The following is a 24,826-nucleotide window of genomic DNA, read 5'->3' on the forward strand; positions in this document are numbered from 1 at the left end:
TCTGGAGTGCAAGGCCATTTACAAATAAATGAATGTACAAGATTGCTCCACTGTAGGTACATTGTGTCAGAGGGTAGCAGTCTTGAGGGATGTCGGATACTTCAACTAAACTGAACAGTTCTGACTCTTGAAATGCCAATGAGACTGATCTCTTAGCTGGTAGAATCCAGTTTCAATCATTATGTATTTTACTTGTAATGTATCCTTGTTTTATATGTGATTTAGAGGGGAAAATATATTTTTCTTTACAAAGAAGCATTAAACAGAAACTGTGAAAGTAGAACAACCCAAATGTATTACTGTAGAGTACAAAGACGTTAACAGAGTTGTTTATAGAGGTTTTAACTATTGATGGTAAGAAGAGTTTTCTCCATTTTCTATTTCTCAGAAATTTAGTTGTACTGTAAAAAAAAAAAAAAAAAAAAAAAAAAAAAGCTGCGTTTTGCTTAAACTGTACAGTTGATAATTAGGACGGGGTAATGCAAAAATTTTAGGCCTCCCATGATATGTTCCCTGTCTTGAAACAGATGTTAACAATATATTAAATTATAATAGGTGGAGCTGGTATCTCTGCCTGCTTATTAAGGTTGCCTAACAGTGCCCATTATGAAACCCTGTTTTCAGTTGCTTATAATTATTGCCAATCTTTAACTATTGGGCTGAAATCTTTTTCTTTTTCTTTTCTTTGGTGATGGGGAGGTGACAAAAAGTATAAAACTTCAGCCAAAATGGATGGCTGTTTCCAGGATTGGTGCTAGAGGAAAACTCATTGTTTTGTCCATGTTAACAATGTAAATGACTTCTTCTGTTAAAGATCTGGCACCCCCTTAACTCAGCAGAGAGACTTTAACTAGGGCTTTATATCAGTGATGCACTTTTTGTCATCTGCCTAGATCTGTCGAGCTAAAAGCCTTTGAAAAACATGCACATGTTCAGTGGAGACTTCTTTGATTGTTAGCAGCCCAGGGTATGTCTACACAGCAAAATAAAGATCTGTGGCAGCAGGACTCAGAATCCATGTCAACTGACTTTGGTCTTCAGACCTTGCATGCCAGGACTAGAAATAGCAATGCAGACATTCAGGCTTGGGTTGGGAGCCTAAGCTCTGAAAACCAGGAAACCGTAAGGGTCTCAGAGCCCAGGTGCCAGTCCAGGCTCAAACGTCTACACTACTATTCTGATATCCATAGACTTGAGTCAATTGACCCAGGCTCTGAGACTCGCTGCTTCAGGGTTTATGTTAGTGATGGTGGTTTTGGAAGATGTTTGCTGTGCAGAGCAGACACACCCTGAAATCTTTAAGATTCCATTATCTCTGAACATGTATAAGCCTCTCTCGTCTCCTAGTGCTGACGGGAACCTGCGTGTACCATCTCTACAGAGTAACTGAGTGTGCTTTCTCCAGGCCAGAATGACAAGTTTGAGACTGGATTTTCCCTGTAATGGTTTCTGTTGGCTGCTGTGGGTTAGGATGAGTCTGGACACCAGAACTGAGAACCTGAAGTGTGTCTCTCCTGTGCTCCCAGTGAACCCCTTTCTCCCTCCCCGCTGGCACTCCGACAGTATAATGGAGGGAGTTGTCTCATTCAGATGCAGAAAGGACAAAGGCTGGACCCGGTGGAAGAGAGAGGATTAGATGGGGACAAGTTGCTTGTTGATGCTGAGGGGAGCCAAGAGGGAAGCTGGGATTGGAATCTGTTAAAGAGATGGGGACTGTCTGGCAAAGAGCTTCAGACAAGGAACCAGTGGGCATATGTGGGGGTGGGAGAGAAACATATCTGACAAGGAGTTAGGGTATAGGAGAGAGGACCAGTACTTGAAAGGCAAAAGAGACTGGTTGGTCGGAAGGATTTTGCCATGCATAGAAATCCCCATGAAACAATTCCCCTTTATTAAGTTGCCCCAGCAGCGGCTCTAGTAATTGTGAGTTCTGTCATAGAATCTTAGGCCCTTGAGGGGTCATCTAATGCAATCCCCTGCACACTCATGGCTGGACTGAGTATTATCTAGTATTATCATCCCTGACTGGTATTTGTCTAAACTACTCTTAAATATCTCCAGTGATGGAGATACTGCAACCTCCCTGGGCAATTTATTCCAGTGTTTAACCAACCTAAACCTTTCTTGCTACAGTTGAAGCCCATTGCTTCTTGTTTTATCCAGATATTAAGAATAATTTACCTCCCTCCTCTATGTAGCAATCTTTTATGTACTTGAAAAATATGAACATGTCCCCTCTCAGTCTTCTCTTTTCCCAACTAAGCAAACCCAATTATTTCAATACTCCCTCATACATCATGTTTTCTAGATCTTTAATCATTTTTGTTGCTCTCTTCTGGACTTTCCAATTTTGCCGCATCTTTCTGGAAACATGGCACCCAGAAATGGACATAGTCTTCCAATTGAGGCCTAATCAGCAAGGAGTAGAGTTGAAGAATTACTTCTTGTGTCTTGCTTGCAACACTCCTGTTAATACATCCCAGAATAATTGCTTTCTTTGCGACAGTGTCACACTGTTGACTCATATTTAGTTTGTGATCCACTATGATCACCTTTAAACAGTACTTTTTCCTAAGCATTTATTTCTCATTTTGTATGTAATTGATTGTTCCTTCCTACATATAGTGTTTTGCATTTGCCCTTATGGAATTTCATTCTATTTATCCCAGATCAGTTCTCAAGTTTGTCTAGGTTGTTTTGAATGTTAAGCTGTCCTCCAGAGCACTTGTGACCCCTACCAGCTTGGAATCTGCCACACTCTTTGTAAGTGTACTCTCTCTGTCATTATCTAAATCATTGATGAAAATATTGAATAGAACCACACCCAAAACTGAAACCTGTGAGTCCTCACTCGTGAGTCCTCACTTCCAGCTTCATGGCGAACCATTGATAATTGTATTCTGGGAATAGATTTCTGACCAGTTATACATCCACCTCATAGTAGCTCCATCTAAATTGTATTTCCATAGTTTGTTTAAAAGGTTATGCAAGAGCATATCAAAAGCCTTACTAAAGTTAAGCTATACCATATCTACCATTTCCCCCAATCACAAGGTCTGATACCCTATCAAAGAAAGTTATCTGGTTTGTTTGACACAACTTGTTTTTGACAAATCTATGCTGAGCAATCTTTAGCCCCTTATTATCTTCTAGATATTTGCAAATGGATTCTTTAATTATTTGCTCCATTATGTTTCTGGGCACAGAAGTTAAGTTGTCATCAGGGAGAATATGTCATGATGTCACAAAGTAAGCCAGCCTCCATTAACACTTTGTTTAAAACAGGAAAACAAATTGATAGATCCTCTGAGTATGTATGGTAACTTTTATATTGTTTGTAACTTTATGCAGTCACATAGGAGCCTAATGCAGGGAAATAACATTAAGCCCCTGCAGCAAGTAGCCCCCTCCCATTCCTTAACTAAATAATTTGAAGTAACCTTAGGGTTTCCAGTAAAATGTTATTTGGCTTTGTAAGATCCACCTCTATTAGACTACTAGCATTTCTTGGTCTTATATGTAGTTATATTACCAGAGGCAGTATCCTAGGAGATGCAAATTCTTGTTTTTCAGTTTGAAAAGCATTTTTTCAGTGGTAGGGCATCCCAGATTTCACTGCAGAACATCTTGAGACTATCCCAAAAGAGCAATTATAGCAAAATAAATGTTACAAACTGTCAAGGAATGGCAAGTTCTTGGAGGTTAGTGAAACAATAACAATTTATAAGTCCAGTAATATTTCATTGTGGCTCTCATTTTTTCCTATATAAGAAGCAGCCCACCGTGCTAATTTATCCCCTTCCCAGCTTCCCTGGTTTCTCTGCACATTCATAAACATACACAGAGATCATCAAGGTAGCTCAGAGACTATTGGGCCAATAAGTCTGACACAAACTTTTCTAAAGCATACCACTTGCTGTAATAACCATCAACTTGTTAGCCTGACTCTTCAGTTCTTTACTCTTAATTCCTCATCCACTACAGAAATCTCTCTCTCTAGTGTAGATGGATAAGTCATTAGGCTTCTAATCTGAATTGGCCCGACCCTGCAAGGTGCTGGATATCTCAAGCTGTATGCTGAGTAATCTCATCTGTCAGTAAAGTCAATGAGGAGATGTGTTTGATGCTTCACTTCTTATACACTATTGACCTTATTCTGTACCCTCAGGTTGTTCATCCACTTAGTTGACTTGAAACAGAGCACTGGAACTAAATATGTTCTAAGTGATTTTTAACTAAAAGCTAATGTGAAAATGTTGGAGCTTAAACCAATGTAAACATATTAAATTTAAGACTATTTTCAAATGTAGTAAAGAAAAAAAATCAGTGTTCTTTCCCCTGAAATTCCTAAAGGATACATTTCTCCTTCTGACTCATGATTTCATTAGATTATATTTTATTAAACATTCTTTACAAATTTTAAAATATTGCTATTTTACATGCACAGAGGAAAATATGAACAATTGTTCAAAGGCATTCATTTAATATCAACCACAAAACAGGAACACTTTTTATTATGACAGTTATTAATGTACTTGATATGTATAGCTAAAGTGCATTATGTTACAATATATATATATGTATAGAAAATCAGCAGCACCAAGATATTTTCATAAAATAAATACACCATTCAACAAAATAAATTATAGAAAATGTGACAATAATTGGCTTAGCCTTAGCAAAAAAAAAAAAAAAAATCAATCACAATAGCCAAATGTGCAGTTTCAGAGAGCAATAGGGGAGAGAAAGTTTTATTGCATTTACAATATTTACACATAATAAATATTTCTAATACTTTCCATATGTTCACTATTACAGAATACTGCAATATGTTTTCCAAAGAACTCAACTGAAATTTCAACACCTCCTGCAAAGAAAGAGAGGGGAGGGGAACACAAAGAGGAAAAAAATTAATTTTCCCTGAAAATAGATGGACACAAGATTAATGGTAACAGTTCCACAACTAATATAGGGTGTGCCTTGCTTTTAAATAGTCCCTCTTGTAAGAGCAGATGAATAACATTGAGCTATTAGGAGTCTTCTTTTAAGTCTTCTTGTGATGCAATTAAACTGATGATGTAAGGAACTGCATGCTGCTTTTAGGTGTCTGAGTCTGTATTATTTGCAGCTGTCTACTCACAGAAGTAGGGTAGAAGTTCAGCTTCACTTAGGCCCTGATTCAGCAAGGTACTTAAGCACAATTATGAATCACTGCCACTCAGGTCAATAAGGCTACTTATTATCTTAAATTTAGGCCCAGTTTTTAAGTAGTTTGCTGAACTGGGGATATGCTCAGTTCAGAGAACAGATTACTACTACTACCACCACCACCACCACCACCACCACCCAAAAAACCCCCACATAAAACCAGCTGGAGAAATGAGAAACGTGGGCACTAAGGCCAAAAAGAACAATCAATCCCAACTGGCAGTTAATGTGCCCATTATACTGGTTGAGCTTTACTTTCTATACTGTCTGTTTTGATGCCCTGTTTTACTATTATCAGACTGTTATCATTTTGTCTGTCTTTGGCATCAATGGTGAACTATGAGCAGGAATTATTCAATTATGAGGTATGTATTTACAAAACATGAATTTTACTTTAGTGTATAATGTGTTCATGTCCTGATTCTGAAGAGACACTAGCTTCATCCACAGCTGAAATCAATGAAATTGGGTATTGAATTAAAGCTTTGAGAAAATTGAAACTGCATCTTCTTGAGCCCATGAAGAGTCCAAAGGCCTGATCCTGTGTTGAGCATTTCCTTTCAGCTTGTACCCAAGTCAGTGGGAACTTGAAGGCATTCAGCACCTTTCCGGATCAAGCCTTAAGGTTGGAAACTACTCTTTTGTACTTAATAGGTGCCACTGACAGACTGGTTTTCATTCTGCAGTCCTCCCCCCACCACAGTGAATTCAAGAGGCTACAAGCAGGAATCTCCTGCCACCCATTCTGTATATTATTTGTATCATGTTTTGTTTTTTCCAATATTGATATTTTTCTAACAGTGGAAATGCTGCACAGTTGCAGTGTTTTTCCTCTCACTGTGTGCAGTCCATGTCTGTAATTGTATGTTGGTTCCCTAGGAAACAACTATAGGACGGAATTTGATTGGCTGTGTTGTCAGACTGATTGCCAAAGTTGTGGGTAGAGTTTCACATGGCAGACTTGTGTGGGTGTGAGACACGCACAAAAAAGAGGAAATTCTTGAGAATTTAAGGGGGTTTTATATGCGTAATGAAAGCAAGACCACATCTAATATTAGGGAGGTTACACTTTTGAAAAGTTCCTTAGGAAATGAGGTACTAATAATTTAATTTATTTTATTTGGAATAGGAATTTTGTTGGAAGTGTTGTAAGAAGGAGTTTGTAAAAGTAACTGGAATGGAAGTTTTAGCATGCATCCATTTGCATTATATGTAAACTATAATATTGATATGATTGTATACTACTCACACAAATTGATTATGTGCGTGTGTGTGTGTGTGTGTGTGTGTGTGTGTGTGTGTGTATGCTATAGATGTATACTTTTTAAATGGATTGTGGTTTGGTTCTGGATTTAAATTTTAGCCTTCCATTTGGAGACTGCGTTGAACCACCGGTTAGGTACGGGTTTCATGATACCCAAATCTTACAAAATGCTCTCTTGTGTTTTCTGACCTCAAATGTCAACAATACTGCAAAATCAACCAATTTTGCAAGACTGTTTTCATATTGGACCACGTTCTTCACAGAACGAGAGAGCAGGTATCTTCAGGTCTTGTTTTGACCTGGATCCAAAATTGGGATAAAGACTGACTACAGAGAATCAGGACCAGCTCCACAAGTACAAGCTGCAGTCATACCTTCTTTCTGCAGCAGCACTGAGTTAGTCACATAAAAAACTGTCAAATCAGCTCTTTGCAGCTGGAGGATTACCCTTATACAGGAGTGATTGCCCTAGAACAAGCTAAACTGAGTTTACAAATAAATTATGCCAGCATTGCAGTACAAAGTGATTCTAGATCACGAAGGATCTGGCCTTGCTGTTGACAATTTGTAGGGAGAGTCTGGAATTGGATTGGAGAAGCTAGTTCATACACAGAACTTGCATATGTTTGTAAAAAATTACTTGAGTTATTGAGTAAAAATGATGATGAATTATGTCATTTCCTGAATTTAATATGATTAAACAAAAGGTTTCAGATTTCCAGTTGACAGCTGTTTTGATTTAAGGTGTAGAAATATACCATCTCTCAGTTCAGTTGGGTAATTATAGGTAAAAAGTATGTACTCTACCAGATTCTCAGAAACCAGAACTGCTGTGTTCTCTGTAAGGAAGGAATTGCAAACTCCTGTTTTATAACTTTCATTTTAAAAGTTAGTTTTGTATAATTAAGTATCTCAAGTATTCTATCCCTTCAAGACTCTATTCCCCAGCTGTACTAACATTGCAATAAGGATGATAATGCCAAGAGGCTAAGGCCAAATCTGTAGCATACTGCAAAGCTGAGCTTCTTTTAGGCATACAAGGACATGAGAAATGTAAAACTTAAACCAGTAAAATCTGTAGCGTAGTCTTTGTATTTCATTTACAGATCCCATCAGAGATGAGTGGTATTAAAATAAAATCAAGCTATCAAATGTTTTTGGGGAGTTTTATCCCCATTACTTTAGTTTCTGCACAAGGGCCCACTTTGACAATTGGAACTATTCTTCAGCTATCCTAGCTCTGTAACATTTAGATGCATCAAACATCTGATTATATATGCCCTGGAACAGGACTTTTAAAGTGGTTTCTGAACTGCTGCAGAGTGTGATGATTCCTAGTATGGTAGATTGATGCTAGATGAGCCTGAGCGAGTATGCTAAAAACAGTATTGTGGACATAACAGTTCTGGCAGAGACTCAAACTAGCTACCCAAGCGTGGAGAAGGAATGGGCTATTGCTAGCCTCTTAGGCTAGCTGCTGGAGTTTTAGTTGCTGCTTTTGTCGCTGCAGCCATGCCGCTATTTTTAGTACACCAGCTCATACAGAACTAGAACCAGTCTCTGCTCTCACTGGGAATCACACTTCTTAGCTACAGTGTAGCTGTACTCTCAGTAATGATCAAAAGCAGTGCCAGTTACACCACTCCTTCTTATTAAAGTTCTGCTAACTATGCATAGACTTGTCGTTAAGTCTATGGCCCAATTCTAGATTTCTTACTGTGTTATAGATAAGGCCTGGTGCTGACTCCCAGGAACTGCCCTTACCTCAATTGGGTATTAAAGACATGAGGCGCCTAGCAGAGCTGGTTCAGAAAAACTAAGGTGCAGCATTTTAATAAAACCCGTGGTTCATGGCGTCTCTTTTCAAATAATTTACTGGGAAGCAAATTACGCTTTTGTTTTCATAGAGCCAAAGTGAAGGGGAAGAGGTGAAGGGAGAAGAGTGTTATGGTTTTTTTTTAATTATTTTGGGAATTGAAAGTTTCTGTTTGCACTCTGTACACAACACTGTTCAATCTCAAGTCCAGACATGAGATTTGTGCAAGCAAATGAGTAGCACGGGGCACCTACAAAAGAGACTCCAACTCATGACTGCCCTTAAAAACCTTCCTTGTCACACACGAGGAAAACACATCTCTCCAAGAGTAATGCTCAACATTTTTCAGCAGCAACGTAATTGTTTCACAAGCTGGCAGAAAATGGAGCTGAATTAAAAAGTCCTAATGGCAGGGAAAATGTTATGTCAAAAGGCTGGTCTGTGCTGTTTGCAGATATTAGTAAAAGACAAACTTTCCGTGTTCTCCCCTAAGGTTAAACAGTAAAATGAAAAACTGTTAAGTAAGGGTAGGAAAGCTGCCAAGGAGCGAGGGGAAAAAGAAAACCTCTCCATTTTATAGATTCAAGCTTTAAGTAGTGTTCAAAGCTTTCAGTCTGCTGAGACCCAAATGTGAGACAAAGATTTGAAATAGGGATCCTGAAATAAAAGCAGTGCAGGGAATTTTAATAGATGCAAGGTTCATTCCTTTGGCATAAATAACACTATAATCTCAGTTTTACAAATCTGTGATAAGCAATTTACCATAATTACTACTCACAGAGAGTGAGTTGCCCCATTCTAGAGAAGAGTACTGGGAATCATGAGATGTGCGTTCTAGTTCCTGCACTGCTAGTGAATCACTGTAGGAGTCATGGGCAAGTTGCTTCATTTCTGTGCCTCAGTTTCCCCAGCTATAAAATGGGAATAACACTTACCTTTGTAAAGTGCTTTGTGGTTGCACAATATTTTGAAATGTGCTACAAATGTATTACTACTATAACATTGCAGATTTGTGTGAGGCAGAGGTAAAATCTAACAATTCCAATAAATATATAGAATATATGGTATGTTCCCGGAAAGGATAAAGCATGATTACCTTAAATTGTGATCTTGTGTAGTACCAGAGAAGCTCAAAAGTGGGATCCTCTAGAATTTGGCCATGCTGAGCGAACTCGTCTCTTTTTCTTTTCTTGTTCCTTGCGTTTTCCAGGCTTTGGTTTCTTTTTCTTTCCTGGTGTCTTCAGGGGCTGCTCTTTGTATGTCTGAGCTTTGTTTGTCTCCTGAGTTAGGTATTTGCCCTCATCTTCATTGCCAAATCGGACAGGGTAGTTCTTTGTGTTAGTCGGAGGCTTAGGATTTGGAGAAACTTCTGAAGTAGCTCGGATCTCCGCTGTGTTAACACCTTCAATGAGATTTTGAAGGAAGATCCTCCTTCGTAGATCTTGGATAGACTTCCCTTTGTCATGCAATAGCTGATGCTCTGATACAGCTCTTTTGCTAAAAGAAAAAAGAGTAGAGAGAAAAGGATATTTTCATTATCAGCAAGAACTTGGAAAAACTCATCTCTCCTGGGGGCAGCCGTAGCCACAGTGAGCCATGAACCAACTTTCCAGCTCTTAGTGTACCTGGCTAAGTCAGTGTTGGAGCAATTGCTTGTCAGAATAGCTACTCCTTGCAGAGAAGGAAAGAACCTAAGCCAATAATAATTCTCTGTGGACCCGTCACATACTACTGGACCTATGGGTGGAATAGTCAATGCTCTGTTCTAGGAAAGCATTTCCTAATGGTACGGAGCATTCTATTTAGGTACTAAAACACAGAAGGCAGTTGCCAAACTTGGGAAAAGTAAGGAACTTGATAACAGAGTACTGCAGTCATGTAAGAAAGGGAATAATAAACACATTCAGTGAAACCTGAAACTTTTTATGCAACATCATTTTTAATAACTTTCTTCTGTCCCATTATATGCTTTTAAAAGTGCACCTTACTTTTAACTTTCAATAAGTATAATTGCTGGTATTTTCTTTGTAAAAAAAAATTTCAAATTTAGACATCTAAACAAGGAGCTTGACATTCAGAAATAGCACCTAGCAAATCGCATTGACTTCATCCAATAGTTAATATGGATTTAAGTGGGTTTAGGAACCCAATTTTGACATGTTCTGCGCACTGTACCAGTCCACTTGTGTGGTTCCTCTCACCTTTTTCTCTGCATCTCTTTTCCTTAGGATTTTTCCCTGACATTCTTCTTTTTCCCTTTTATTGCTCATTGCAACTCTGGTATTTTGGTTCATTGGAACTCTTAACCTCTCTCTGGTTTTAAGGAGTTGGAAGATGATTTAACTGGAAGCCTTGGCCACAGTTCATACTTGGATATCAAGTTATGGTCGTTGGACACCTTTGAGAAAGGATGGTCCAAGAGCAGCCTGGTCAATGAATGCAATGAGAAAATATTTTCCCCTTTGTGCAAGGTAGATATGCGGCTGTGCTGTGACCCTCAAATGCATCTGAAGAGGGAGTAGTGTTATGTTCCCAATACTGCTAAAACCCATAGTCCTTCCTGCTTGCTCTACCTCAGTGTGCTAGGACTGGCTATGCATCCTCTTTTATTGTATCAGGGTGCTACCTGTGTTTGGACTCACTGGAGCCCAAGACAATGAATTAATTCCCTACCTTCTATACAGCAATTTCATCTGTAGCTGATGCATATGGATGAGCAGGAAGAAGATTCACCCTAACAATCCATCTGTAGGGTATGAACTATACACCAAATGACTGAGTGAGGTGTGTGAGGTATTATTCTCAGTCTCTTCTAAGATGGCTGCCATATGCTATGGGCTTTCAATGTAGTCAATATTAGATCTGTATGGATGTTAGCAGCTTAACGTAGCATAAGCACCCTCAGAAAGCTCACAGATAACACTAAGCTGAGGAGAGAGGTAGGTATGCTGGAGGATAGGGATAAGGGCTAGACAAATTGGAGGATTGGGCCAAAAGAAATCTGATGAGGTTCAACAAGGACAAGTGCAGAGTCTTGCACTCGGGACAGAAAAATCCCAAGGATTGCTACAGGCTGGGGACCGACTGGCTAAGCAGCATTTCTGAAGAAAAGGCCCTGAGGATTACTGTGGACGAGAAGCTGAGTATGAGTCATTAGAGCTTTTTTGGCAACAAAGGCACAAATGGCATATTGCGTTGCATTGGTAGGAGCATTCCCAGCAGACCGAGGGAAGAGATTATTTCTTTCTATTCAGCACTGGTGTGACCACATCTGGAGTAATGTGTCCAGTTTTGATCTTCTCCATCCCTCCAGTTCAGACAAATTGGAATCCAGCAGAGGGCAACAAAATGATTAGGGGTCTGGGGCACATGACTTATGAGGGGAGGCTGAAGGAACTTGGCTTATTTAATCTGCCAAAGAGAAGTGAGGAGGGATTTGATAGCAGCCTTCAATTACCTGAAGGGGGGGTCCGAAAGAGGATGAAGCCAGGCTGTTCTCAGTAGTGACAGATGACAGATTAAGGAGTAATGGTCTCAAGTTACAGTGGGGAAGGTCTAGGCTGGACAAAACTATTTCACTAGGAGGGTGGTTAAGCACTGCAATAGGTTGCCTAGGGAGGTGGTGGACTCCCAATCACTAGATTTTTAAAAAAATCCTGGCTTGATAAAGCCCTGGCTTGGATGATTTAGTTGGGATTGGCTGATTTTAGCAGGAGGTTGTACTCTATGGCCTTCTGAGATTTCTTCCTACCCTATGATTCGGTGGTAAGTTTATGAGAGTATCTCCTTTGCTTTTTGTCCATGTAGATCTGCACATGCTCAGTTTTTCATTCAAATGATCCCAAATCTCAAAACTAAATTCAGATCAAAATGCCAACTTGTCCCTGGTTCCATTATAACACTATGAATTGATTAAGATTTTGCTGCAAAGCTATATATTGGGTGTATTTGCTCAAAATTGGTTCTAGATTTTCTCAAAAGGTTTGAGTAAATCTTTTCCTGAGCATCCTCTAGGTTTCAATGAACCCTGTAGCCAAGTAAATTTCAGGGCACTTGTAATTTGTATGCAAATCATACACTTCTATGGAACCACCTCTAAGCAAAAGTAACATGGCATGATACTGAACTGGGGTGAAAGGACACAGCTTCATTCATTTGTGTGGAACTACAACTATTTACACTGGCTTAGGATCTGGCCTATCAAAAAATATATAATCAGAAGCATCCATTCTGCAAAACTCTTCCTGTGATGCTATTCCCATCCAATGACCTATGTCAGGTACATAGCCACTGATACACTGCTGCTCTACATCAGACTGGAGGCATGTCTACACTGCAGAGTTTTTCCGAAAAAGCTTCACTTACGTCCACACTGCAATTGAGTTTTTTCAAGAAAAATCAAAACAGAGGGTTTTTTCCGACACTGGTAAACCTCTTTCTACAAGGAAGAAGCCTTTTTCCAAAACAGCTCTTTCAGAAAAAGGTGTATGTGGATGGGGAAGAGGGAGTTATTTTGAAAGAAGAGGAAGAGGAGAAAACACAGGTGCCCTGGTGGCCACTCTGTCCATGCCTTATCACAGTTTAAATGCGAGATAGCATCCATTCAACATGGATGCTATCTGTCCCCAAGTCCATTCCAGAACACACCCCACCACCTTACCTTCAGAGGGCCCCTTATCCCGCTTTCCGGGTGCAGGACCTAGTTCTATCCCGGGGGCAGCCCGCGTGTTGGCTGTCCCACCGCTCCCAGGGTGGGATGTGCTTTGGCAGTGTGGATGCTCTTTTTTGGAAGACGATTTTTTTGGGCATCTCTTCCGGAAAAGCTTCTTTCAAAAGAAGCCTGCAGTCTTGACATAGCTTGACTTGCAAATGTCAAATGTTAAAATCAGCACTTTGCGTTCATCTGACTATGGCAAACTTCCGTGGTGTTTGTCAATCTGTCCACTGTGACTCACATTACATTCCTAACTAAAGAAGTGTATTTTCCCAGGATGCTTTCATGGGAAATGTAATTTATAAAAAGCATACAAAATCTTAGTACTTTTCTGAGTTTAAAATAGTATGCCTCATGTTATGAGCAAAGCTTGCCTACTGCCTCTTATAAACTACCAGCCAAGAATAATTGCTTTTATCACAGAACACAAAGCGGCCTTAACCTGCTGTTGTATATTTAGTCAATGTACTCACTGTTACAACATTTTGAATCTTAAAATGCTGTTGTTAAGGATTCTTGACTGAAACCTAGAGTACATGCAATACAACCAAACAGCCTAACAAAACCCGCTGCTTATTTGAATGTGGATTTCCATTATAAACCATGAATTGACATGTGAATGGATGCAGACTCAGCAGACGGTGGGTTTCAGTTTAAAGCCTGTCTGATATTTAGCATGCAAATCTGGCCCCCAACAACATTCTTCTGCTCCATGCAACTATATAGTCTTACATAGAGTTGTATTTCACATGGCTTTTATTACCCAGCCAGACTTGAAGATTACTTTTTGTCTCCCAGTTTCCTTTGGGAAATTTCTGTTTCACAAAACTCAAAGTGAAAAATATGTGGCAAATATAAATCTCCTACACTAATTACCCACCCCCGCCTAACTGCACAACTAACAACTTTGTTTGTAAGCCCAAAGGAGACAAGGAAGGGTCATGTATGAAAGTCCTTTAGAGAAGTATAACAACACAGGTATCAACACTGTGATAAAAAATCCTCATTTTCCCCTTCTCCCATCATTCACAGTAAGGAAAGTGGTGGACTCTTGAATGTTTGTATTCAAGAGATACTTAAAAGAAAAGTTTCGTAGTACTAGCAATCAACACAGTTAGGAAATATTAGGATGTTAGGGTTAAGATGACCCACTAGAGGTCCCTTCCATCCTACTATGAAATATGCTTCTCGCTGAAAGGAAAACAGTCTGACCCCAAACCAAATGCAGTAAATGTTAAGCTAACATGTGGGTAAGCACTTTTGAGAAAAAGATGTAGATCATGGTTTCTGTTTGCTCAAAGTGACCAAAAATGAATTATTGTATACAAGAATGTTATATATAAACATCTGTAGCTAACTAACCTTATGTCTCATTATGGAAAAAGTATTTAGATTTAAATACTATGAATCCAGGATTTCCAAAATGTTACTTTTGGGCCACTATTTTTTCCCATTTCATTCTTAGAAAGCTTTGTTCACTTCTTGTTGTTGTGATCTTGTTTCAGCAGCACAGACTCACCTTTCTGCCTCAATTGTTTTAAATTAAATAAATAATTATTGACTCATGATTATACTTGTATGTTCATTTGGGGTCTGATCCAAAGTTTTTCTAAACCACTGGAAAGGTTTCAATTGGCTCTGGATTTAGTCATTAGAGACTCATCCTGCCAAGTGCTGAGTGCCTTCAGCTCCCACTGAGACTTCACTTGGCATTTTGAAGGTGCTCAAGGCCATTTCACAAGTGTGCCCATAGTTGATGCTAAGGGGGCGACATTTGAAACAGACTTGGAGATATGGTGATGCAATGTCTAGGCATACTGATAAAAACATCTCATTTCTCTTTGAGTCATTGCTTGTTCTCTAAAAAGCTGTTTTAACAGTGAAAACATTTGTATAATATGTCATAGTCCCTACAATCTACGTACTTAAGCAAGCTTCCCATTGGTGTCAATGGGACGTTTGCCTGTATAAGGATTGTTGAAGGGACCCTATGATTTAAGTTCTGTTTGGCTATAATAATATGTCTAATTTCATCTAGTACTGATTTAAGCCTTTACTGGAAACCTATGTCTAAAGTTGAGGCGAGTTCCCATCAACTCTAGTACTGCCTTGTGGTGATGTTAAAAGAGGGTGTATATTTGCATGTGGTGTTGGTGTTTTTACTGTACCCACAAACAAAACTACATGAATGCCACTAACTGACAGCTAAATGGTTTCTTCAGTGTGTCTTACTTGCCATACAAAAAGGGAATTTAAAAAAAGCTTGTTGGCAATTTAACATCTTTTTTTTCATCCCATGATTTGGAGGAAACCAGAAGGGGATGTATTTAATCTTGACACAGATAAGGTATTTCTTATCAAATATTAATTTAATTAAAAGTTGGCTCAGTTCCAATTCAAAGTTTCTTAGTCAAGGAAATAAGTATTTTATTGCACTTTTTTTAATTTACTCAAATCCAAACATGCATTCTCTGCACAGCTGAAGAGAATAAAATGGTTACAAAACAAAACAAAACAAAAAATAGTTCAAGGATAGTTTCCAGCAGTGCAAAGCAGCAAATGTTAATAGGAAGAACACACTATAGCTTTATCATTAGTACAATGAACACAATTTGCCCTAGGAGGTTTATAATAGGCTTCCATTTGGTGCCAAAGCTCAGACATGTCTAAAGTCATTTTACTTAAGGGATGTGTTTGTTTTCCAACTGATAAGAGGAAATGATATGTCCTGAAATACACACACAGTCAGATATAAGGAAACCTTTCTGACACTTTCCACTAAATCTTTTTGACAAGATTTTCTTTCTCTCCAGTCTGACTCTTGTTTCTTAACAGGGATAGAAATCTCATGTCTTGTCAGCTGTCTTTTAAACCTTTGACTCCCCCCCCCCCCAAAAAAGCAGACAGGGATCAGTCAACTGGATGCCTACAGAGTAAGTAACATAGCTACACGTGTTAGCTATTGATCTAGGTCATTTCTGAGGTTTCTTTTCTGCACTTAGCTTGCAGCACGGTGAGATCTATGTTGATGGTTACTGGAGGGATAAAGGGGTAATTTCCGGAGCAGAGTATCTCAAATCAGGTTGTCCTCTACAAAATGCTTCTGACTCCATCAGTTAATTGATTCCAACTGAAGAATTTATTGCAAAATGGCACAAGTCCAAAGAAAATATTTCTATATTTAAATATTATTATAGTCCCAGTTATCATGTCTTTTTACTGAGCTATACCAATACCTGCTCTGCATCTGTACCAGTACAGATATATTGTCCTCCCAGTATTACAATGTACATATATTAGGTAAAGTATGGTCCTAAGCTTGCCTCATTGTCTGTCATAGTTGGGGCAAGATGTAGATCTACATCCAACCACTCACATGTCTTGCTGTCTAAACTTCTGTTCCTCAGGTTGAAGCCTACTTTCTTACCTAAGTGTCTTATAAGGTCAGAGAGAGTTGAAAAGTTCTGTAAATCCGTTGTAATTCCCTAAAATGGATGAGCATATAAACTGCTCTCTTTCTATTGCTTTACCAAAACGGATTGTAAAGCTACCTGGCACAGGTAACTCTGAAGTGACTGCAACAAAGAACTCCAGGAGTTGGCAAGAAAATGCAATTGCTGGAGCGCTTAGGACACTCAAAGAGCCCTGTTAGAAGCTGTAACATTATGTGAAGATGTACACAGGCCTATCGCCTCCCTCCCCAATAATCAGTCGGAAACAAACTTACAGTCGGCGGCTAATCCCCTCCACTGATCTCCCAGAACAGGGGACAGAATAACTCAGCAGGAAGACTGCGAAACTCCAATGCTGGAACAGCTTAGTGAACATTGTATCCTCTCAGTCTTGGAACCTGCAACGAAAGGAAAATGAGTCCAATGATGCATACTCAGGCTTCTTTCGGCAACAGCAGTCGCTGAGCACTAACCCAATCTCCTAAATTGCAAAAGAAAAACAAACTTCCTTGACTCTCGGCAGTTCTCACTTCTTAAGAGATCAGCTGCTCCAAACTTTGTGCGCGCTCCCTCTCGCTCGCTCCCTCGCTCCAAAAATAATCAGAGTCAATTCCTCTCTTAAATACTAATAAAAATGAACTGTTTTGTATAGAAGCCGGGCTCAGGAGAGTGTTTACATGTCTCCCCTAGCAATGTTGAATTAATCTGGCAAACTACTCTCTCAGGGGTTTGTGTTCCAGGGCAAACCCTCTTTTCATAGGGCTGGGGAGGGAGTTCAACTTTTTTCCTCCCAACCAAGAGTATTTTCTTCTCCGGGCAGATGGGGAGAGCGAGTGAGAGACTTCTAGCCCCATCTAGCTCTCTACCTCGTTTAAAGCCAGGTTCAGGTCGGGCTGCTTCCGGAAAGTTTAGGTCCACACTGCGGAGGAATCTGAGCTCCGGCAACGTGTGCTGTCTGCCTGGGACGCTGGGGCGCTCTAAGAGGAGCGGCGGCCACGGGGGAGGCTGAGCGGCTGGAGCGGGCGCTTGGCTGTGCAGGTTGGAGCGCAGCGAGCTGGGGCTTGGAATGTTCACACGCTCTGGAGGCAGCCGCTGGGAAACCTGCTGGAGGAGCCGGTGACTGCAGTGAGAGGGCGCCCTAGGAACATGGGCAGAGGGCGCCCAGGGCGGGACACCCCCCCCCCTTCACCACTGCCAAACCAGGGACTTCAAACCCTCCCCGGGAGAGGGCTCACAGGGGGAGAGCACCCAGCCATAAAGTGCACAACGTGCCAGCCCCTGGAGACTCGCTCCTTCAGTTCACACCTCCTGAAGGGGGGGGGGGGATACCTCCGTTTTCCACCAGTGGACCAGCAACGTGCCCCCCTCCCCCGGGGCAGCACATCGGACAGGAGGTGTATCCCCCAGAGGGGCACTTTCAGATCAAAGCCAGGCGCCTAGCGGAAGGTTGACGGTGCCTTGACGTTCACATCACCTACCGTCCTTTACTGCCGTCCCTGGAGGCGTGGCCCCCAAGGAGTGGAGCCAAGGGGGTCGCACACTGTGTGGACTCAGAAGCGGCTGGCCAGAAAAAAAATGTCGGGGTGTTTTCTCCTCTCCTTTGTCAGAGCATGACTCTCCAGCTCAACTTAGGCGTCGGACAAATCTGTGTCACTGTGCCTCGAAGGGGGAGGCTGAGAGCACCGCGGGGCGACCTTCTTTTGTGAGCAGCAGCCTTGGTTTGGAGCAGTGTTTGCTGCTTGCCTTGTCCTCAGCACAGCTGTGAACAGCTGGCGCCTGTCCAGAACCCCGCGGACAAACTCCCTAGCCCATTGGCAGCTGAAGGGTTTGTACCCGGGGTGGCCTAACTGGTATTTCTCGTAGCGAGGGAGTTCCAGACTCGGGTTAAAAACAAGTCACCTGGGAGAACCGTCTCAAACTCTCCCACTTCAATCAGACCTCACTCCCGCTGAGTGAACGACAGAATTTTCCATCACAAGGAAACACTTATGTAAAACCAAAGGTAACACAATCTATCCCTTTATGCAGCCAAGTTGCGCAAGAAACTGCCCCGGGCTATTATGAAGTAATCGATACTACAGTGACTATATATAGACAAATCTGTTTTTTAATGTAAATAAAATAATGTGTCTGGATACAGTTTTCTTATGAGGCTCTTTATATAGCGTGCAAGGATTATCTCTCGCTATCTTGCTCCGCCTTCTAACATAATATGGGTCCGTTATGCTTTAGAAATAAACATTTGGGGTATATGATCCGGATTTAAGTAGCATCCTTATAGCACATTGTTCTCGGTGCCTCAAACTATTGCAGCATGCAACTTTGTATGCAGCATCCAACAGCTACACACTGACACACCCCAAGAGATTTTGCAGCACTTCTCAGGGGATTGCTTTTCAGTGCTCCTTGAAACTTAACTTCTTCGTAGTTTGGTTTATCTTTTTACCCAAGCCCCCTCGTTTAAGGATTTCTGCATAGGAGGGGTGAGTTAAACCCGCTTCTATGGCACAAGAGATTCTACCGTTCCCACCATTGGGAGTCGATCCACAAAAGTGTCATTTGTTCAGCTCACTGATTTATTATACATTCTTTCCAAGCTGCCTCACGAGCCTTAACGTAATATTTAGATATTTTTAAAATACCTTTCTATAGCAAGTTAAATTACTCAGAGTATTTTGTACCTGCAGGTTGTTTTACATAAAAACGATATTTGCTGCCATAATAAAAGAGCTAAACTACTTAGCCAACTTTCATACCACATGAGCAAATAAAACCGAAAATGAAAAGGGCTGAAATTGGAATCATGCTGGAAATATTAAATGGCTTATGCTGTAAATAAAGTCACTATACACTTGATAGGCTATATATTAAACAACATAATTAATAGGTTACTTGATTTACAATGCCCTTTCCATTAATTAAACAATCATTGTAAGCCCCCGCTCCCGAAATCCTCTCCAGCACACTCTGGTGTGTTAATGGCAAAACATCTATCAAATATTTTTAGAATTTCCTCTCCCCCACACATTTTAAAAAAATCCTCATACAGACTCAGGAAAAATAAATAGCCTTTACAAACTTGGAATACTGAAGTTTCCTCACAATTTATTACTTCACCTTTTCCTTGAGTAACAGTCTTCTGTGCCTCTCAGAGATCACCTTGGCCAAAAGAGGTTGATCTTCTTAGCAATAGCTTCCACAGCTAGTTTCTAACTTTTTAAAAAGTGAAATAAATCACAATACAAATGATTTAAGAATCCAGCCCTAAGAGCTTTTATTCTGCACCTAACCTATTAAAGCAGAATGCAGGGCTTTAAAAGCAGGTGCTTCCTTCCCTTGTTGCTCTGTTCCTTGATAGTAACAAGGAGCTTCTCCTCTTAATATATAGAGTGAGTCTGAGACCCTTTCCCGAGAAGACTAACTTGTGACATCATACCCTACCTTCCCATTTATTGAGTAATCATTCCTGCTTCAATGGGCTGGAAATACATGACTTAAAACCTAGGACTCCCCCTAAGGTTTTGTTAATACTGGAAGAAGGGAGATGTGCCAAGAAGGGCAAGTCATATGCAGGCACGCGCTAGATGCACCTTTTAGCACAAAGCTGCCCTGGGAGTCGATGGCATTTGCTCTACAAAAAGCAACCTGCCATAGTTCTGAGTTATGTGCCACCTACACGAATGCCTAGTGCGTGAGCAAATTCTAACCTCCCCCAGTATCGTCCCATCCAAAGTCTCAGCCCTGTCTTGCAGCAGCGCTGAGAGGAGATTTTTGTGAGGGTGTATGCCTGGCTTCTGCCTCCTTCTTCTCGTAAACCTATGCTTGAGCGTCTGTTCCTGCCTTCTGTGAGAAGCGTTCTATTAAAATAGCTATGGTACGGAATGATTTTAGCTCTCAGAAATGTTCTTTATCTCACTGACGTTTCGTGTTGAAATTCATCCTTCAGAGGATTGGCTTCCCACTCTTGAGTGGGTGCACTCTTACAGCTTTCCTAGTTGCCTTAGTGAGGGCATCAGTGGACCCAGGTTTTTTCCGAACAATAACCACTAAGATCTAATGATCTTGCTAGCACAGGAGGAGGCAGGAATGAAAGAGGCTGTTGTAAGCATCCCACCAAAGACCAAGTGAAATGACCAAGGGATATCATCTAAGGAACTTTTGCCCTGAGCTCCACAAGGAAATACTAGCATAAGGGGGAGCACACGTTTGTATTTCATTTGTTTGAGACTAAAGGGAAAGACATGCTGCAGGTCTTAGCAGCAATTCAGGGTGTGGTTTTTTTCTTTTCAGTCAATGAGGGTAGATAGGATGGTTACTTTAGGTAAAGTCTCTAGCTAACTTAGGAAAGCCCCAGAAGTCGTCAAAGCCTTTTTTTGGTTTTTTGTTTGTTTACAAATCTTATCGCTTTTTTTAAAAAAATTTCCACTTCCCATGTTAAAGACAAACGTTTGGAAAGATACTCTTGAATCATTCTGTTTGCCTATGTCTCGATTTTTCACGCACGTAGACATTACTCAGCTTTCACGAGTTTCCGCCTACCATAGCTCAGGTACGAACTTCAAATCGGGCTCAAAGAACCTATGAAAACAGGAAGGACAGGTTCAGTTCATTTTACTTGAGTTATAATTATACCCCGGAAGAAAGAAAAGAAGAGGAAAAAGCACTGACACTGGTCTTTAAAAACAGGGTAACTTAGGAGGAGCACTACAAACTTAACAACCTTCGTCTTGTGGGTTTGAAGTTCAGCTTTCCCCCATTTCCTCTCATTTTATTCGCGACAAAGGCAGTTTTGTCAATTTCCCCGGCCCGAATCTATAGCCCCAATTGCACTCTTGGCTTCAGCTTGGGCGAGTTCAACCTTTTTATTCTTTCCCGGGTGGAAAAATGTGTGAAATCAGCAAAATCTACTCATGACGACTCTTTGGCAGGCTTTTTATTTATTTATTTTGGGGTGGAGTAGGGGGGCGGGGAGAATCAAGCGTTAGATCAAGGATTTGCTGGATGCATTCTCAAGACAGAAATTCTCCAAGATTGACGGCAACACACACGTGTTACGAAGTTTATGGATATAGTTTTAGGGAATCAAAGCGTACGGTCCTGGAGTGATTTTCAAATCAGTGTGGTGAAAGAATGGTATTTAGCGCTGCTCTGACACGCACCCACCAGCAAACATGATTGATTGCAGATTGTAAGCCGTGTTTCCTTATACATAGTCGCTCTTACATGGACTACATTCCTGGTGTTATTTGCGAGGCAGAAAGTCTAGTAGTGTGCTTTAAAAAAAACCCTGGCAGTTCCTCACAGGGATCCGCTCCTCCCACTCGCAGTGCTAATAGGGTCTCAGATTAGAGACACACCTTAGTCAGTGTCTAATTTCATGTATGCCTCTAATGAGGTAAAGAGATCACTTAAGGGAAGGGGGGACAAAACCAAACCCTCCTCCCTGTCAGCAAGACAAGGATGTTTTCTTACACGCTGATGGTGCACACCAACCCGTATTATTAAACAATGAACGGGACTGCCTCTCTCACTTTAAAATCAGTAGAAGCTCCCACGGTCCAGCTATTGAAATAGTACACGGGTTTAGACAATGTGTATTTCATTTAGCGCATGCAAGCAAAAAAAAGAGTTGAGTGGAAATGAATTATGCTTTGCCAAATCTGCTGTCTGGTTTTTAGAATGTAGCAGACACTGAAACGACTAATTTTTAAGTTTGAGGGCAAGGAGTCAGTTGTTATTAATTCATAAAGCCTGTTCTTACTATATATAGTTCCATGGTGAATGTAGTTGGCATTCTGTGTTGGTGTATGTAGCTGGCATTCTGTTTTCCTGTGGTACATGGAAAAACTCCAGAGGATAAAACACAAATCAGATTGTGGCTCCGGTGGAGTTTGAGAATGCGTTGGACTGGTTGGTTAAACCCAGTGAGCTGTCCATGGTGGTTAAGGACTTCTTGATGTAAGTTTTCCTCTTGTCAGGACAAGTCACAGACCACCTCCCCCTAGGTGCATTTTCTGCCAATAGCATCATAATGGTGCCTCCCCACTGGGTTTGGCTACAAAAGCCATTTTGACTAAAGGAAAAGTGTATATGCAGGCCTTTTTAAAGGTCTGTCCATACCCTGTATTGCTAGCTCTGTAATGTCATCCTTTGTAGCAGAGTGATGGACCTATAATGCATGGTATAAAAAATAATTTCAGTTTAGGTTCCTGTTCTAGCCAGACTTACTTACACACACACACACACACACACACACCCATCATGATAATTCAAGTTCTAGCTATGGTGTCTTTAGGTTATCTAAACATTTCCACAAGCTCAGCCTGCTCTATTTCGCACACTTTTAGCTTCAGCTGTAATTACCTAGGCCTAGTCATTACCTGATCTTTAAATATTCTCTTAACATAGGCATTTATTTGTGTCACTGGTTTTGTTTGAGTTTTAATTTAACATAATTTAGACCCCAGAAATGAACGTGGCTCTTCCATTTAATTTATAAAACACTGATAGTAAGCAGGGCTGGCTGGAAAACAAGAATTCTGTTCTGTAAAAAACTGTGAGCTGTCTCATTTTTTTTCATTCCACTTTGGAACGAAAACTAGCCTTTTGAACATTTTAAAGAGAACAAGCACAACCTACCCATGGATAGCCCAGTTAGGTGGAAGACCTAGGTTCAAGTCCTTGTTCTACATGATTCAGAGTAGTGAGTGGACACTGAGTCCAACGATCTCTCTCACACACACACACACACACACACACACACACACACACACACACACACACACACACGTAAAAAAGTCCCATCCACTTCTAATAGAGAGCAGCTTTCCATTGTGGATGCTGGACCCAAGCTATAGCCATCCTGCAAAATTATGAAGTGTGGACCCAAGCCCTATTGGGACTCAGACTTGGACTCCTTGCTGGGTATTGTGGGGCTTTGGTTGAGAGGGATTGCTAGCCCAAGTCAGATAAATGTATGTGTTGACAAAAGAGGAATTGGGCTCAGGAGCAAGCCTGACTCTGAGCCTAGGATTACAAGAAAGTATAGACATAACCTCATGAGAACTAATCAGAACCAAAAAGAATGGAATAGCTAATTTACCTGTTTTACACTGGCCATCTCTAATGTAATGTAGTACAGTACATAGAATTCCCATCGGTTCACTGCATAGTCTACTTGAGCAACAGAAGTAGTGCACATGCAAGCAGTTATGGCGGATATGCCTGAGGGAATCATGATTAATCTGTGAAGGACAGGACTCCATGATTGCTAGCAGACCAAAGGCAGTCAAATCATCACAAGCAACACTCTAAAGAGGGCCCATTCCAGATCTTAGCCATTGCTGTCTTTTTCAAAATGAGACCATCATCAACACTGTAGATGGGAAATATTGAAGTTCAAACTCCAGGCATTCTGTGTGTCATAGAAAATGGGATCTCGTAGAAATCACATACATACCAATATCAGACTTGGTTACAACTCTGTGCTTTCTGTTTTGTCGTTCCTGAAAGCCTGCACTCAGTCATAAATATGGAAAACTGTGTAAAAGACAAAGTGGCAGTACAGAACACTCTCCCAAGTCATTTTCAATAAGGTGTCCCATTCTGTTTTCACCAGACACCACTACACATACTACATAAAGCCATAAGATTAGCAGGAATAACAAAAACCTGTTATATCACAGAACCAGGGTTTGTTAGGTTAGTCCTGACAATTTAAACATCCTGCAGATAATTTTAAGTGCACATCATTCCACATCTGTCTCTTAGAGAAAAGCCATAAATTCCGCTAAAGAAACCAGCCACGATATAAAACTAGCACAAGGAGGCTGGTGCAAGGGAGGGGGAGAGCAAATTTCATTTTAACATCTACAGATGTGAGGAACTGCAGTAAACCAGGCTACAAAAGGCAGCTGTGTACCATGTAATCTGTTGTACAAAATGCAGAACAGTATTTTTAATCAAGGGTTTCATTTGCTTGTTTATGAAGTACTTTGTTTGGATGTTCCCACAAGCATTCTGAAAATAATTGTGATAATTCCACAGTCTTCAAGAAACTTTGACTTGTTAAGAAGAAGTATGAGACAGGTCCACACCTGTGGGGCAGCCAATTTCCACAAATCCATTTAAGCCCCACTCAAACAGTGTCAAACTTATCTTAGTTGCAGATGTTCAACTTCAGGTCCAGGCTTTTCTTTATGGCTATTTACTTATGTTGCAAAATTAATCTCTTAAAAGAATAGGAAATAAAGCAAAAGGCACCCTGTGTATTAGACTCTACCGAACAGTGTCACTGTGAAATTAATGTGCCTGTTTTGGTAGACATTCTCTGGAAAAGCTCTAAATGTTAAAATGTGACATATGTTTAATCA

The 24,826-nt window shown here is 40.6% G+C and overlaps 1 protein-coding gene and 1 long non-coding RNA gene across 8 annotated transcripts in view; both read right to left on the bottom strand.

The window, feature by feature from the left end:
• Positions 1–4,401: 4,401 nt before the first annotated feature.
• On the bottom strand, positions 4,402–20,297 carry PTHLH (parathyroid hormone like hormone). 7 transcript variants are annotated; one of them, XM_075901269.1, is made up of 5 exons: positions 17,933–17,951; positions 17,321–17,555; positions 16,730–16,852; positions 9,385–9,785; positions 4,403–4,867 (listed from the first exon to the last, which is right to left on the bottom strand). In XM_075901269.1, the coding sequence occupies exons 3-4, from the start codon at positions 16,828–16,830 to the stop codon at positions 9,419–9,421; spliced, it is 468 nt and encodes a 155-aa protein (XP_075757384.1). In that variant the 5' UTR covers positions 16,831–16,852; positions 17,321–17,555; positions 17,933–17,951; the 3' UTR covers positions 4,403–4,867; positions 9,385–9,418. The 7 variants fall into 7 exon arrangements, with proteins under 7 accessions (XP_075757389.1, XP_075757371.1, XP_075757402.1 ...); XM_075901274.1 differs by lacking the exons at positions 17,321–17,555; positions 17,933–17,951 and adding an exon at positions 19,557–20,297 and having other exon boundaries at positions 4,402–4,867; XM_075901256.1 differs by lacking the exons at positions 17,321–17,555; positions 17,933–17,951 and adding an exon at positions 19,572–20,293 and having other exon boundaries at positions 4,402–4,867.
• Positions 20,298–23,820: 3,523 nt separating this feature from the next.
• Positions 23,821–24,826, bottom strand: part of LOC112547430 (uncharacterized) — a 49,421-nt gene continuing 48,415 nt past the window's right edge. Inside the window, exon 4 of the long non-coding RNA XR_003091174.2 lies at positions 23,821–23,993. This is a non-coding gene — a long non-coding RNA (uncharacterized LOC112547430). The remainder of the gene's footprint in view (positions 23,994–24,826) is intronic.

Source organism: Pelodiscus sinensis, chromosome 1, assembly GCF_049634645.1.
Source record: "Pelodiscus sinensis isolate JC-2024 chromosome 1, ASM4963464v1, whole genome shotgun sequence".
NCBI lineage: Eukaryota > Metazoa > Chordata > Testudines > Trionychidae > Pelodiscus > Pelodiscus sinensis.

Bases quoted from the DNA above. Each gene is read 5' to 3' on its own strand.
- PTHLH (XM_075901274.1), bottom strand. From the start codon at position 16,830: ATGTTCACTAAGCTGTTCCAGCATTGGAGTTTCGCAGTCTTCCTGCTG. The intron at 9,786-16,729 runs GTAAGTTTGTTT...TTTTTCTTTTAG, and splicing joins GAGGGGATTAGCCGCCGACT to CAAAAGAGCTGTATCAGAGC.